At 43.2% G+C, this 17,028-nt stretch overlaps 1 protein-coding gene across 1 annotated transcript in view; it reads right to left on the bottom strand.

Annotated features, from left to right (window-relative positions):
• The window catches only part of Ryr3 (ryanodine receptor 3), a 429,760-nt gene that overhangs the window by 121,263 nt on the left and 291,469 nt on the right, over positions 1–17,028 (bottom strand). Inside the window, exons 48-52 of the mRNA XM_038331390.2 lie at positions 12,002–12,182; positions 10,969–11,077; positions 9,131–9,251; positions 7,141–7,310; positions 4,105–4,325 (exon numbers count right to left, since the gene is read on the bottom strand). Coding sequence (XP_038187318.2) covers positions 4,105–4,325; positions 7,141–7,310; positions 9,131–9,251; positions 10,969–11,077; positions 12,002–12,182 — 802 coding nt within the window. The remainder of the gene's footprint in view (positions 1–4,104; positions 4,326–7,140; positions 7,311–9,130; positions 9,252–10,968; positions 11,078–12,001; positions 12,183–17,028) is intronic.

Below are 17,028 nucleotides of genomic sequence, written 5' to 3'. Positions count from 1 at the left end.
TCAAAGAACCTTCAGCAAGGAGGATGAATGCCGGTTGAGAGAGACATAACCTATCTATTTCACAACCTTTCCAAGAACTAGCCTTGTGATAAAAAGCCCTGGGCTGAGAAAGGCTAATCAAAACCCAGCCCCAAAGTAGCAGCCCTATCACTGAATCTATTAATTACAACTTAAAATTGACTCAGTGTTTCTTATTACTGTTCAGATAATTAGCAACTGTTGTCCAATAAATCTGTGACTCTATTGTTGTCTAACTCTCCCAGCTAGTTTGATTGCCAACTTGACACAATCTGAAGTCATCTAGGGAAGGGGGGCTCAACTGAGAAAATGCCTCCATAAAATAGGGCTGCAGGCAAGCCTGTATGGAATTTTGGGGTGGGGCTACCCTTGGGCTGTGGTCCTAGGTTCTATGGGAGAGCAGGCTGAGCAAGCCAGTAAGCAGCACCCCTCCAGATCCTCTGCATCAGCTCCTGCTTCCAGGTTCCTGCCCTGTTTGAGTTCTTGTCCCATCTTCCTTCAATACCGAACAGTAGTAAGCCAAATAAACCCTTTCCTCCCCAACTTGCTTTTTGGTCATGGTGTTACAGCATAGCAATAGAACCCTAACCAAGACACTGACTTTTTATAAATAAATAATAAAATGCCTAGTTATGATCAGTCGGTCTGCTATACCTGGATCTCAGGTTGGCAGAAGAGGAGAGCATTGCTCCAAGAACTAGAGACAGAATGGGGAGCTCATTTCAGGGTCAACGTGAACTTCAACTTCCCCCAAACTCTGGTTTCTTTGAAGCTATTTCTAGTTGCCGAAGAACCTGGCTTTTCTATTTGGAAAGAGCTAATGCCAAGACACTGGGCTCCTTTCTTGATGTGGCTCTACTCTGAGTTCAGATTCAGCCAAAGCCAGACCAAGGACAGCTTAGCTCTTCACATGGGCACAGCACTGATGCTGACAGAGAGGAGTTGTTCCGAGTAAAGCTAACACTTAGTTCCGTTGCCTCCACTGAGATGGAATGTGGAGACCTACATCAGTAAGAAATGAGGCCAGAATTCTTCCTTTTCAGGTGGTGAAACAGAAAACCCGAATCTCCATAACCCTTAGTGGATGAGTGTGTCTACACTTTGCCTATCCTGCAAGACCACCAGCCCTCTATTGAGCTTCATTTTCTACCAATGATAGCAACCTGGGAATGAGAAGTAGTCTGTGTATTGACTTAGTTTCTATTGCTGCAATGAAAGACCATGAACAAAAAGCAAGTTGGGAGAAAGGGATTATTTGGGTTGTACTTCTATACTGCTGGTTGTCATAGGAGCTCAAACAGGGCGGGAACCTGGGGGCAGGAGCTGATGCGGAAGCCTTGGAGAGGAGTTACTTAGTGGCTTGTTTCGGCATGCTCTCCTAAAGAACCCAGGACCAGCACAATGGGCTAGGCCCTCTACAATCAATCACCAACTAAGAAAATGCCATACAGTTGGATCTTATGGGGGCCATCTCACCTGAGGTTCCTTCCTTTTAGGTAACTCTAGCTTCTGTCAAGTTTAGATAAAACTAGTCAGCACAATTGACCCCCTGTCAACTTGACACACAAACACATCACCATTAAGCAACAACCCTTCCTTCCTTATTGGTTCCCAAGATCTCACATTAAAATCATAAATAATTTAAAAATCCCAGTCTTTACAAATTCAAACACATTAAGATTTCGGTCTTTCAAAATTATCCGATTTCCTCTCTAGAAAACCCAAATGTCTTTTAAATGTTCAGTGTCTTTCAGCTGTGGGTTTCTGTAAAAAATTAAATTAAATACCTTCTTACTTTAAGGGGGAAGAACTAGGGCACAGTCACAATCGAATCAAAACCAAACCAAACTCCAACCGAGTAAACAACACCATGTTCAACATCAGCATACGCTCACAGTCTCCTGGGCTCGTTCAAGAGGCTTGAGTGACTTCCACAGCTCTGCCCCCTGCAGCATGCACAGCCTATCTTCTAAGCTCAGGGAGGGTCCCCTTCCCACTGCTGCTGTTCTTGGTTGTCCTCTCATGGTACTGGCACCTCCAAAATGCTGGGGTGTTCTGCACATTCACCAGTAGCCCCTCATGGCTTCCTTCATAGTGCCAAGCCTCCATTTCTCTGTATGGCTCCTTCAGCCCTGGGCCTTCAATTGCTACTGAGGCTGCACCTTCACCAACGGCCTCTCCTGGTGCCAAGCCTCAGATGCTCTCCAAGACCCCTTCATGCCTTGGAAACTAGTACCACCTGGGTGAGTCTCACACTACCAAGTTCTGCTTCCAGCATGAGGTACAACCTCTAGAACATAGCTTCTGCGTGTTGGCTCTCAGGAAACACTTTGCAGAAGATTTCACCTCAGCAATGCTGGTCTCTTCTCAATCACTGCTAATTTCTTAGCTCCAGTTAACCAGCATCGATTGTCCCAGTAACATAGAGGTTTCCCTTCATAGGTATTGGTCACTTGTTAATCATGGCTGACTCTTTTCATGGCTCGATTGTTCTTTTTAGTACCGAGTAATATTCCATTTCCTGGACTTACACAGTTTGCTATCCATTGACTTATTTAAGATTGTTTGAAACTTTGTTAAAGATGACTAATATTATATAAAAATCAAGTTTTTTTTAAATAAAATGTATATATAACATATAATGACTAACATGATACAAACACACAGGTTTTTATATGAACTGTCAAATAATTTGAATAAACACAAGGATTATGATTATTGAAATTACAGTAAGAGTTTTCTGACTTTGTGAGGAACTGCCGCGTTGTCTGACAAAGTAGATGCACTGTTTTGCATTCCCATTAACAGTCAATGGGAGTCCTGCCTGCCCCACATACTCAGCGTCTGTGTCGTCATCAATGCAGAGTCTAAGGTAAGTCACAATAGTACCCAGACGAGATTTTAGCTAATGTTCGAATGAGGAACAATTCTGATGAATCTTCCTCTAGCCATCATGAGCCTTCTAATGCATGCGACTGGGACACAGGCCACCAAGAACAATCGGGAACCATGTCCCTGTGGCTCCTAAAATGGGAACTTGTTGACCATCTCACAAGTGAGTCTCAATCACAGCTGGGGATCATTCATAGAATCAGGTTCTCAAGGAGCTTCAGTGCTAGAATCCTGGATTCCATCCCACAGGAGTTTGAAACCTGGGGCTGGGTTGTGGTCTGGGAACTGGGAAATCGGTCTAGGATCTCAGAAAGTGACTTAACACACAGGCTAACCAGGAAACTACTAGATTACAGCAGCGGGTTGGAATCCTAGACTGTGTATGAGACCAGTTGCTGAAAAGACCTCATCCTTTATCCATCCAGACTGGATGCAGATGCCCAGTGTTCTTTGTTGGCTTTGATGTCTGCTTACATTGGTGAAAGCTGTTTTTCTTTATTCCCCACCATGACCAGATTATTTTGCTCCAGTCTTGGGAGACCTGGAGGTGACCTGTTCTGATTTACACATAGTTTGATTTCTGTGTAAAAGTTCTTTCTTGTTCTCTCTTAGACAGTGGAGAAATCTTTTTGGGTGGTTCTTCAGAACTAGACAATTAGTTCATTATAGAAATATTTCAGGCACAAAAGACAAAATCTGTTTCCCTGGTTTTTTACCCCAGTGGGTAAATCCTGAGTGGTGTCCTCCTTTTTTTTTTTTTTTTTTTTTTTTTTTTTTTTTTTTGTTTTGTTTTTCGAGACAGGGTTTCCCTGTAGTTTCTAGAGCCTGTCCTGGAACTAGCTCTAGTAGACCAGGCTGGCCTCGAACTCACAGAGATCCGCCTGCCTCTGCCTCCCGAGTGCTGGGATTAAAGGCGTGCGCCACCACCGCCCGGCTATGGTGTCCTCCTCTTCCCCATAATGAGAGATGATTTCAAAGAAGATTGTGTGACAATACAGGTCAAGGACATTTTAGGAGAGATGGCTGGGGGAGGTACATGATGACGGTCTGGGAGCTTCTCTCCTCAGACTTTATAACCAGTTTCACAATGCATTACTGTATTATACAGCTACGTACCGTATAGCTGTGTCACACATAAGTGCGTTTGGCATGGATACACATGCACAAGTCAAAAATAAAGGAGGGCACACTTACTTGCAAATGGCAAGCAAACATTCTTCTATGGTGTCCCTCTGCGCCTTGGTGAGGGACCGTCCTTTGGAAAGCCTGTATATTGTCTGCAGTGTAGAATCAATCAGAGAGGTGCAGTGCTCTGTCCCAGAAAAGAGAGGGGCGCATCTAGTAAGGAGTGGGAGCACAGCCGAACATATGTACCTGTTGAGTGCCAGCGCGGACTCGGTGGTGCTGAGGGACACCTGAGAAAGGGAGTGAAGGCGTTAGTTAACCTTGCGGAAAGCAGCCCGTTCACCTGGTGTATGGGAAGTTTCCTCAGGGAAACTTAAACAGGGCTGTACTCACAGGCTATCTGGAGAGGGCACCTGTGCCCACAGATAAGCACCGAAGATGTGGGGTAAGTTAAACACGCAGGCATCCTTCAAAGGAAGGAGATGTTAAACTTGTTCCTCCTGGAACGCTGGGAATGGACGTGGTTTACAACCTGGAGATCCTTTGCTGCCTGATGAGCCAGTTTCTACTCATATCTTCCAGAATTTATATCTTACTCACCCCAGGCCTTTCCCCCTAAATCGCTTGAGCATTGCTTTTAGGGCACACAACTCATCCTTGAGATGTCATTTGTGTTTTTAAACAGTCTAAGTGACTTCTATGTTTTCTTAGGGTCAGGCCAAATCCTGGCCCCTGCAGGCATTGTACTTACCTCAGTCAGCCTTCCTAGACCTTATCTTAGGTGTGGTTTCTAAGTCAACAAGAACCCATTTTAGGAAGGAAACCGTACCTACTTTGTAAAGAGCTTTGGTGTAAAGGTGGCTTACGCTTCTTGTACTCATGGGAGTGAGTTAAACACACTATGCTTAAATAGGGCAAAAATAAACAAATTTAGGTCAGACTCTCAAAGTCTTGACCTGGCACCAGTTACCTAAATTGGAGTTCCCTGAGTTTCATTCTCCCCTCACCTGGATCACTTCTCTGCCAGCTGGACAGCTTGCAGAGACCCCTACATACCTCTCTTTCCCATTTAAAAGAAAAAAAAAGATTATCCCCTATCCCCAGAAACAAAAACAAACATCTAGAAATGACTGAATTCTAAATGGTCTCAGGGAAGAGTTTTAAACTTTCACTAAATTCAGCCGATGGGCATCAGCTGCTATTTGAATGCCCAGGTCCCAGACGGTTGCATCCCTCATTCTGAACGAAGCTTTCACTTGTTACCTTATGGTGTGTGTGTGGGGGGGTTCTCACAGGTTGTCCTCCCGGGATTAAGGTTAATAAATGGGTATATACTGTCCTTCAAATCCACCAGCTTTACGAAGAGGAAGTGGATTTCTGACGCCCACTAGTTAATTTATACGTACTCTGGGCCATTCACAACCTGGTAAATGATACGAGGGTTGACCTCACTAACGGGAACCAGACACTGCAGGAGAAGTACAAAAAGGAACAAGAATCTAGGGCCTTCTCCAAAGCTCTGGAATAATCCTCGTTCACTTTGTTCCTCTTTGTAAACTTAGATGGACAAGCTGAATTCAGGGACGATCCATTTAGTGACACTAAATATAGCCAAAGCGTGGCGTGACTAATGTCATTGTTGAAGACTGAAGGACTTCCGAAGAAGCCTTGAGACCCACAGAGATAAAATCTCATTATTTCCTACAATTATCACAGCTATTATATCTGAATGAACATGTCCTACAACTTATGATTTGTGAAACTGTTTTCTTTGAACATTTCTGGGTGTTCATATTAATTATCAGAAGTTTGTCTTCTGGAGGCATTGGAGATAATAGCTCGTCTTTCACATTTATCTCTTTCAGGGACTGCGTGGTTCAAACGAGGAAGCAGGGCTTGCAGTTCTGCAGCTTGAAAGTTCTCAGATGAGGAACTGAACATAAAATCTCTCTATTTTTATTTATTTTTTTGGAGGGGCAGATGGTGCTTTGGCAAGCACGTGATCAAACATCAAATGCTAGAAGAGAATTTGCTGTTTGAACTACAAAAAGAATTAAAGGCTTTAATCAGGAAACTTGAAGTCCACAAATTTGAAAGGTTATTTTTAAAACCTAGGGATTTATAGAAAAGCTCCAAACAAGAGTAGTGGTGGGTGGGTTATAGAGAAGATATAGAAGGATCCAAGGATCCGATGGCTCTGACTCCTTCACTGACAGACCATTCCTCATTTTCATGCCCAGTAAATGAATGGAGGGCCCGGCATCAAACCCTTCACTCCAGAGCTCATACTTACGCCTACTGGACACCAGGTGGCGCCCTTCAGAAACCTAACTGCAAACACGCCTATAAGAAAGTTTTTTGAAATTAAGCCGATCTAGCTTGTTGCATCCTCCTTGCCCTCCCCACAAGACACAGATATAAAAGCTGGAGTTTCTTATATTATTGTCAGACACTTCTTGACTTGATGCCTGTGTATGCTGGATTTCTTTACCCCAGCATTGATTTCCCACTGTGCCTTCCTTCGTCCCTGGCCTCCTGTACTGACCTCTGTCATACCTCTGGCTACAGACCATCCTTCCTGCTGGTCCGTGTGTGGGACGAAACAAGCAAGAATGGGAAGAGTATCTGTAGCCTGAAAGGCTTCCAGCCATTCTTTCCCATAAACAATAGAATGGGTTTTTTTTTTTTTTCTTCTCCTGGGGGACCTTTAGTGATATCCATAATTGGTTATAAGCAGAAGTTCGATAAGAGAAAAATTGCTCCTGGTATTTTATAGGTAGCCAGACATGCTATGAAAACATGCTATGACAGACATCATTGTCTGGTTCCCTCTCGCCATTTCCCCAAGAAATAGTGCCCCAAGGTTTGAGAAACTTCAATGGAAGGGACTGAAACAGAAAATTATGGTCAAATTTACCTACATGTAAGATTTTGGGTCAATGAATTAAGGTCTTCCAGTTTTGGGTACCTCTGTTTTTCTTATTATTAAGTGGGCCATTAAAATATGACTACCAAGTAGGCAGGAAATATGTATTCCTAAGTCCAATGTTACTCACTGAACCATGAGAGGAATTCTCTTCTACACCCTTTATCTTAGCTACTTACTGTATCTAGGGATGCAGACGCTCGTAGGTCAGGTAAAAACCCAACTTCCAGCAAGTGGAGCAGGAAGGTTTGATCTTTAATGCCATACACGCGGTCCAAGAACAGCACCATGGGTGCCTTGTGGTCAGGGCAGAAGTTGGCTGCCATGTCCGGCTCGCTGACAGATCCATCTGGAAGACAGAACACATCACTTCCTGCTCCCTGTTCACACAGTTGGAAAACGCAGCATAAAACTTGTCTCTCTGTAGCTTGCTGTGGTAGGCAGCAGGAAGTTTAGGAATAAAAACCAGGTTGGAAGCAGCTTAAACTAGGATGGGAAAAGCGACTGTTGTCAAATTTCGATGCGCTGGTTACTAAACACATTTTTAATTAAAAGTTTAAATTCATAATGAAGTAGATTGTATTTTTAAAGGTAACCTACAGGCGCAGTTTGCAGATTTCTAATTTTTCTATAAAGTATACTCATGTGGGCTGTAACTAACTTATGGACTCAAATACAACATGATGGTGTAGTTTATGGCTTCTCTCTCCAACTCCATGCTCTGTGACCCTACATTGACAGCATGAAGCTACCTACAGTGGGAATATTTATCCTACAAAATAGGGAAATTCCTAGGAAATCGAGCCTTGTGTTATTGCTCTTTTGGAGGATGATGCAGGAATGTGAGGGGAAAAATGCTAAGAAAGTAGACGAAATCGAATGAGATGTCAAGTCTGGGGTCATCGCACCACAGTGCAAAACGGCAAGTACTCCTTCAGTGTCTGCTCCAGGTGATCCTTAGACCAAATTTCCCCATCATTTTAGACCGACTGGAGCGCAAAAACCTGGCACAAGGCTAAAGTGAGGAATCTGCAGAGAAAATCAGCTTGCTTGACTTGGAAAATAAGGGAGCTTTTAGGGGGGGAAGACAAGCAGCCTTCTCTCTCTGGTCTTGCACCAAAAACTAGGAAAGATAACTCCCAAATGACCAAGAAAAGTCTCAGCATTTGCGAGTGCTGGATGGGAGCAGACTCCCTAAGGCATCCCAAGGGGCACAGGGCTGATGTACTGTCCGTCTCAGGGACTCCTTCTGCCAAGAAGTCTGTGTGGACCGGTAAGAGGGACGGGCGCCATGGAGCCTCTCACCCCTCAGCACAAGGAAGATTGGGAGTGGATGTCTAAGACTGACGTGGTTTTTCATCCACAACATTGGTGTTTTGATGAATACCATTTCCGTGGGATTCAGCAAATGTTTTGTGCTGAAAGAAAGCACCATGTCTTCAGGAAGCATGGAGTTTAACATCTATTTTCTTTACCCCGTTTTCTCTGACACACTATTACTCCACTGTGCTGTATGAAGTTATGAAAGTGGCACATTTAATTTAATGTTATTTCTCAAACATTTGATAAAATGCATATTCTACAACCATTTCAATATTTATTTGTCTATGAGCCCCTACTACATAAGTATATTAAGATATCCTGTGATGGTGTTTTGTAGAATGGCAGTTGGGAAACACTGCAAGAGCCAGACTCATGCTATCCTTTTAATGACATCGCGTGCCTGATGAAATTAAGGTCATCAGACAGAGTAACTCAGAGACTCAAAACATTTTGGGGATGACTGGTGCCAAATGCCACAAGTAGCATTGGGGGTAACTTATTATCCTGGGCTGTGAGGTCTTTCAGATCCGTAGGGCACACTGGCAATGGAGAAGTCAGGCCATGGTAAGAGCTGTTGCCTGCTCATTTTATCCACTTCGGAAAGCTAGAGTGGTCCCTGGTCCCAGAATGGTAAGGACAGTCTGTACCTGAGTGCCAACGATTTGGCATCTCATCACAGGGAGGCAGATGCTAGAGGACTAGGTTAAGTCTACAGAAAACACATCATCGGTAAAAGAGCATGTCCCCCGGCAGCCTGCATTGTCATCTGGCAGGGAACTCTGGCAGAGTCCTGCTGCTGAGCAGGCAAGTACTAGAGGGCAGGCTCAGACTAAGGCTGCTCCTTACCTTTGTTTAGGGAGGGCAGTTTCAAGGGGATGCTGATGATTCCAACCAGGTCTTCTGTGGGGACCAAGGAGCGCAGGATGGACCGGATCCGGATGGCTTCCCCTTTCCCTGTTTGAATGAGCTGTTACATGGAAAGAGATTAGATAGATGAAGTCCTCACACCTGCCACACTGCCCCTCCTAACCACAGCAGGAAAATGGTCTCCCCAATTGCTATTGATGTGTGTGATTACAGAGAAAGAGACTTCCTCTTGATTTACTACAAGAAGGGAGACCGAGGGAATAAGCCACTGAAGGCAACCACATTCTGAGGTTGAAATCCTCAGCCGTTAAGGTATCAACCCTCAGCAGAGAGCCCTCACAGCTATGTCAGAAGAGCTGACTCTGTGTTCACAGTACCAGACCTCAGAATTACAGCAGATGAGAAAATGACTTAGAAACTCCAGTTTCTTCTGAGCTTGAAGAAGGCTGCGGGTGGGTAAGAAGAGTCTAGACAAGGTCGAAGATAACTGGAGTGTTTCATTGGAGTCACCCCAAGGAGGCTAGGCTTATTCACACACAAACCAATTGGCCAAGCAATGCACACACAAGAGTACATGTTCATCTTCCTGCTGCAGAGGTTTCTGACCAGGTGGCAGTGGACCTTCTGCTGAGAAGTAACTCTCCAGGAGCACAGGGTCAGATCAGGTGGGCTGATGCATCCTGAGACATGGGGCCCCAGAGAAAGCAAGCAGGATCCTGTTTCTATCCTGACTGCCACCTCTGTCAGCAATGATGTAGCTTTACCTCTTTCCTTCTGTAGAAGGGGTTCTGAGATGGGGTATAACGATGTGTATGTGTGTGTGCGTGTGTGTGCGTGTGCGTGCATGTGTTTGTGTGTGTACGTGTCTTTGTGTGTGAATCTATTGGGGCATGGAGGTGGTAGGCAGAAGGGCAGGTATTAATTTCTTCCTTAGGCCGGCTCTGGTGAATCAGCTTTGGGAGGCTGTCTTTTGGAGAACATGGCAGCTATGGAACTTGCTTCCAGAAGTGTAAAAGCGATTAAGGGAACCAGAGTACTAATAAAAGGGGTCAGACACTTCTCCTCCAAGTTATAGATACCCTGCTGCTTCCCTGGATTCCTTCTGTGTTCCCTTCTTTGCTCAAAGGAGCTGAACTGAAAAGACAGGCTGATGAGGGGGGGCTAGTATATCACAGGAGGAACTGGTGTCCTAGTGATTCTCATCTGCTTCCAACACCAAGATTTAGATTTTCCTTCCACAAGAAGAGCAACTATTTCCTCTCAATTTCAGTGTGAGGCTTTATGTAAAATAAAGTCAAATATCCGTCCCATCAGCAAGAGTGAAAAATGGAAGGGAATGTACACTTTTTGGACCAGAACTGGAGTTCTGAGAAGACATCACATCAGACAGAACCATCTTTATGTGTATGTGCCTGCAAAACTGTTTTCCTAGAGACAAAGCCATGGTCATCAAGTATTTCCCACACAGAGTGTCTGTGTGGCCCTCATGAGGCTATTTACAATGGCACGGCCAAAATCTGGTTAGCCACGTTTTGACCAAGCTGAGGGACATGGAAGCCTCATTTCGGAAGACTTTTTAAACAAAACGTGTAGAGGCTATATCCAGATAGTACCCAAAAGAGCACACACGCACACATGCCTGCATGCACACACACTTTCTTCCTTAGAAGGTGGCCCATTCAGGCATCTGAAGTGGAAACTGCTTTGGTGTTAGCTGAAAGGAACTCAGAGAGAAGCTTGTTAGTAAATGCCAGGCACAGATGAAGAAACTACACTCGGGCTCCTCAAAGCTGCTGTCAGGAAACTCAATCACTTACATGCATTTCAGGAGCACAGCGGCCCAGTAGATCTATAAGAGCCGAATAAAACGACATAATTGCATTGCCCATGTGCACAATCTCTTCCTCCTCGTCGTCGTCCTCTGTGCTGCAGAGAAAGAGTCCACATGCGGAAGGTGCGTGAGAGGCCAGGCACGTTTTGCTAAAAACACGCCATTCAGGCTGAACAACCTTTCCCTCACCACTGCCCACTCCAGAGACTGATGACGTGGCTTTACTCAGTATGCCCAAAGGTCCCAAATATTTTTCCATGATAGCTTTAGGCTCCCATGAACCTTGAAACGTGAGTTCAGGCACTATCCACCTCTCATTCCCTCTGAGTGTCCATGGAAAGCCAGTTGGACAAGAAGTCAGGAGGGCTATGTTCACATTTGGGCTACGAGGTTACCACAATTTTCTACTCTGGGTCTTCGTTTTATCTCATGTTATACAAGAAAGTTGAGGCAAAGCTATTTTGAATTCTCCCTGATCGACTAAGTGATCTATCAGGACTGATGACAGAGGGGGGAAAGCCAACTGTTTGGAGAGTCCACTCTGGTGGGTTACACACATTCTGCAGACGATGGGGTATAAATTAGGTATATAAAGGCAAAGGACCACTGGACACGATAGAGGGAAAGTGAGAAGGGGATCAAAAACCGTACCGACTAAACTCTGAACTCTTAAATTCCACAGTCATCTGTAAGAAATCCATACACTTAAAGCACTCTCCCGAGCAATCCTCCTGCAGACATGCTGTAGGCAGGTGCAGTAGAAGCCAGAAAGAAGGCTTTGCTGCCTCAGTGCCTCAGGGCCAGCTGGGCTGAATGGTCTGAGGAAATGGAAGGAGCCGCTACTGATCCCCAGGCTCTCTGGGCAGGTCATAACCGTAATGGGCCTGACAAAGTGATCTGAAGCATTTAAACCACCATAAAACGTCTGTGCTCTTTCTACCAGGCACACCCTAGCGATTCACCAACTGACAGAATTTGGCCGCCTACCAACTGCGCACGCACTGGAGTGATTCACTTACACTTCTGTCTTGTATCCCTGGGAGGGGAGGTCGAGTGCAGGGTTCTCTGAGATCTTAATAGCCCCCTGCATGGCCGCCAGCAGTCCGTTGCCTCCTTCTCCCCTCAGAGCCGGCCCGAAGCACTCAGGACGTCGGATGAGCAGCTTGACCACAACACTGGCGTTCTCCTCAACGCTTTCACCTGAGGGAAAGAAAGAGAGGCCTGCTGTCCTCTGCGCTGGAAAGCACAACCTCAAAGTTATTTGTAGCGGGCAGCTGGGAGAGCAGCATTTCACTTGCTCTGTCACCTATTAATATTATGAGGAAATAGCGATGGAAGAAAGGTGACCTCCAATAAAAGGCCAGACCTACTCACTACACAACTGACCAGCATGGCATAGAATCTTGCTCTCCGGTCCAGGATTTTTACCTCTGAGATGACCCCCCCCACTATGTTGAGGCCCTCAGAGGGTACACATACCACTCAATCTGCTGTTACAAGTTCATTTACAAGTGACTTGGGGACAAAAGAGCCTCACATCTTGCCAAGTGCCTCGGAATTAACACTTGGCCTCCTTTCCTGGAAAGAGGTAAAAAGATAACTCAAGCTAGCGTGCCTCAGCTGGCCTGGGGGAAATGGTGTCATAGCTTCACTTGATGACATATCCCAGAACAATCTGGCTTGGTAGGGCAGACCTCATGATATCTGAAGTCATTGGTCAGGATGAAGAATCTGCTGGATCAGCTTTTCTAATAATAGCCCTGAGGGAAGGGATGAGGCAAAGCGCTATGTTCTCTTGGCATTTCTCTTTGGAGGAGCCAAGGATGGACCGGGCAGTGACAAAGGGAAAGGAATGTATAGGAAAGGAGAGCTGTTGAGTCTTAGAATTAACGTTTCCATCCCAAAGCAGTGTGACAGCTTGCTTAAACAATTTATAAAAGACACCTTCTTTGTTGGGTGAAATCCTAATTTGGGTTTGAGAATGTGATACCCGAGCTAGACTCTCAGGCATTTCTTAAAAATGTGTATTACATGAAACCTAAAGAACAATGCTTTTCTCCAAAACCATTAAGTTTTGAAGTATTAAATTTTAAGTATTTCTTGGATGGGTGGTGAATTATATAAGCGAATGTGCACTTAGATAGGAAATGGCATTATTCCTCTGAAGACATATTTCACACTGTCATAATCTAAAACAATACCTTCTATTTCACAGATTTCACAGGTCTGGATTTCGGGAGTAGATTAAGCTAGATGGTCTCAGCTTGGGATTTACTTGAAGCTTCAGTATCAGGATTGGTTTGGGTACAGTTATCTGGAGATACGTCTACAGCTGGGGGATCAGCTTCTAAGCTCACTATATGGCTGTTGGCATGATGCCTTGGTTGCTTGTTGGATGGTAGATTTGACCTCAACTCCTCACTGTGTTGACCTCGTTGGAAGGCTGCTTGGGTGTTCTCATGACATGGCCATTGATACCCACAGATCAAGAGAATAAGGCAGAAGCTACAGTGTGCTTGTAGTAATCTGGTTATGCACGATCATTTTGCAGTATTTTATTCATTAGATGTGATTAGATGTGATTCACTAAACGTAACTCATGCTAAAAGGAAGAAGATTTAGGCTCCATGTTCCATAGGGAGGACAACCACATATTTCATAGACATATTTAAAAGCTATCTAGACAGATTAAATTTTGTTTCATAAAAATGTTTTATTTGGAATAATTAAGGCTGGAAACATAGCTCAGTGTGGAGCACTTGCCTAGCTTGGTCACAGCCCTGGCATTAATATTTAGTCACCTAAAGTGCTACAATTAGGGCATAAGAATAGGAATACTTGTGGGATTTTAAGAACATCTTAGAATTATGTTTATGCCATCCAGATTTTTTCATTAAACTGAATTTAAACAGCTTATCATTTTTACAAATTGTCATGGAGAGTTTAGAGAATTTGTGAAGGCATGTGCCATCTAGGAGCTAGGCACATAAGCATATGTCCATAATCCTGGGATTAGGAGGCTGAGTCAGGAGAATCACATGTTCAAGGCCAGCCTGGAATGCAAAGGGAATCCCTTTCCCAAAACAACCAACTTCTGTTCAAGTCTCACCCCATATATGACACCCAAAAAGCATGACCCATGCACGTACTGGCAGCACTAACTAGGCTTCCAGGTTTAGAAAACGATTACTCGTGATAAGCAGGGAAAAGTGGTGGTGGGATGTGGGCTGGAGTTTGAAGGAGAGAGACTGTGGAGGTGAGTTTGATCAAAACACATTGTGTGCATGTTTGAAAATGTCAAATGTTAAATATAAACATATATTTAAAAGAATAGCATGCCACGTCTACCTCATATTCTTGATACATCCCAATGCAGTTTACTCACAGGAGAGAGAGTTCAGTAAAAGTACCAGAAAGAGCAGCATGCTCAGAAACAAATACTCGTAGAAACTGATGTAACATATGGCACTACTTTGGAATATTTCTGGCCTGTAATTCTTAGCAGGTTCATATATACATGTCCTTTGAAACGTACGAAATATTAAGAGTCAAAATTGGGGGGAAAACCCCAATCTTATTAATAAAGCCGACTTAAAGGCGGCACTCTGATGCTTTCAGCCCACACTGGGATGCTTGTGGGTCAGCACATTTTCTAATCAGCATGCTGAGTTCAGCTCAGCACCTCCCACAGCAATTAGCACCACAGAGTTTATGGGACAGAGAAGCAGCAGAAGCAGAAGTTGAGAAATCAGAGTTGTATATTGGGATTGCATCTAAAGGTCATTTGCACAATTAGCCCCCTTTTAATCCAAATCTCACATCTTCAGAACTTAGCTAATTAGGTTGACTCTGAGAAGCCATTCCCTGATCATTTTAAGTTGGACATATGCGGAGGATGCAGATGTACTCTATTAGAGGAAGAACCCAGAATCCAACTACTGTGGCTGATTCAACAGGGGACTGAGGAGGAGAATTAGTAAAGACTTCATGGAGTAGTGGGGACAGAAGAGATTGAATACTTCCTGGCTGCCTGTAGTTCAGTGAGCCCAACTGCCAACCAAGCGTACTCTGGTGAGGCCAAATGTTGAGCTTCATGGCATTTTTCAAAGGCGGGAGAACATTTTGAGGTAAATTCTAGAGTCAGAATTGATGAGCATAATAGAATATATAGCATCTATTCAATATGAAAGTCAATTTGTGATGAATGCCAGACATATAATACTTTGCATGAAGAATTTTGGTGAAGCATGGATTTTAGATAAGATTTAAAATACCATTTTAGCTTAGATTAATAGTTTTATTTAGATCTCAAGCTTCATTCACTATTTTTACTATTGAAATGACTGATAAAAGCTACACACATGACATTCTGAACATGTGGGTTAGTTGTCAAGGTATTCAGCACAATAGGTTCCTTGAAGGATAACCGATGGACAATTCACTTAACATGGAAGAAGCAGGGTCAAAAATCTTTTATCCTGGTTTTTAAATATGAAATGTTTTCTATGGGATCACGTGTGGAAGCCTAGGTACTCAGTTGATAGAGCTATTTTGGTTCTAGAAACTTTAGAAGCTTAGATCTAGGTAAAGGAAGTAGGTCTCTGAGGTCTGCCCTGGGGTTACCTTGTTCGTATCTTCTTGATTTCTCTGTTTCTGTCCCTCAGGAGTGTAGAAGCCACATAAAGGTGGGAAATACACATCCTGTATGGTGTTGTGATGACTTTGAAGTTTTTGAATGCTGATGAGTGGAAGGTAGCAGCTGAAAGACATGGGATTGTAAAAGGGACCGCTGAGTTAAACCAGCCTAGCTATTTTAGGGATGCCTTTGAAAATGGATTTCAGAAAGTGTATTGCACTGGGACAGAGGTTATACTTTTGTTTCCGTAGGAAACGAAAGACTGTGGGTTCTTTCAAGGTTAATAGAAATCACGTTTGATTGGGGGAACCTCCTAAAAATCTTGGCTACAGACATAAAGAAATAAACCAGAAAAAACTATAAAACAGGTAATATCTGGGACAGTTCTGAGACCGGATAACGAATGTTACCACTAGTTTTCCTAGGACGTGACCATTGTCTCAGTTTTCTCAGGATTTGTTGGGGTTGCTGTTGCCCTCAGACAACAGGAAGCCAACTAGAGAACACAATGCCCACATTCCCAAGATGTGGGGTGGGTGGTTTTTGGTCATTCAGTGGATTATGGATGTTTGTCATCTTTTGGGGGATATAGAAAAATAGCATAAAAAGACAACTATTTAACTGCAAATATTTTGCATTGGTATGGATTTTGGTATATTGATAAAAATTTAAAGTTATTTTTGTTATATTGTATGTATGTTTCTACTCTTATTTAAGGGATTTTTGTATAGTGATACGGATTTTAACTTATTTTTGTTATAACACTATATATATATATATATATTTCTCTATTCTTGTTTAAGGAATTTTTGTATATTGATACAAATTTAAAGTTATTTTTTTATTATAACATACCTCTACTCTTGTTTAAGGGATTTTGTATATTGATACAAATTTAAGATTATTTTTGTTACAATATACTGTATATATGTTTATAATCTTATTTAAGGTACTGTTTTTATACAGTTCATTTAAAAATGTAAGATAAAGTTCTAGTCCTTGAAAGCTATTATTATAAACCATTTAAGATAATTAAGAAACTCAGGTTAGTAGTTAGTCATCTATAAAAATTAAAGTTGTGGTTATGTTAGTTATATTTCCAAGATCATACAGAGATATATTTTAGGTAAATAAATGGTCTTCAAAACCTAAAGAATATAGTATTTAAAATGTTTTGTTAACATAGGGCTTTTCATGACAGTGAGATATGTCTGCTCCTGGCAGAGCCAATATACTTAACAAAAGGATGATGGGCATCAAAGAAATTCCATATGGAGCTTGCTTTCAATGTGGTAAAGCTAGCCATTTGGGCAAGATATTGTCCTTGCCTCAACTGCTGACAGTATACAGTCCAAACTGAACATGCAGGACACAAAGGAAAGTGATTGCCAAACTTAGGCAAGACAGGGT

Source organism: Arvicola amphibius, chromosome 5, assembly GCF_903992535.2.
Source record: "Arvicola amphibius chromosome 5, mArvAmp1.2, whole genome shotgun sequence".
NCBI lineage: Eukaryota > Metazoa > Chordata > Mammalia > Rodentia > Cricetidae > Arvicola > Arvicola amphibius.
Note: the sequence above shows the minus strand (reverse complement) of the source record. Positions and strands in the feature narration are given on the sequence as shown.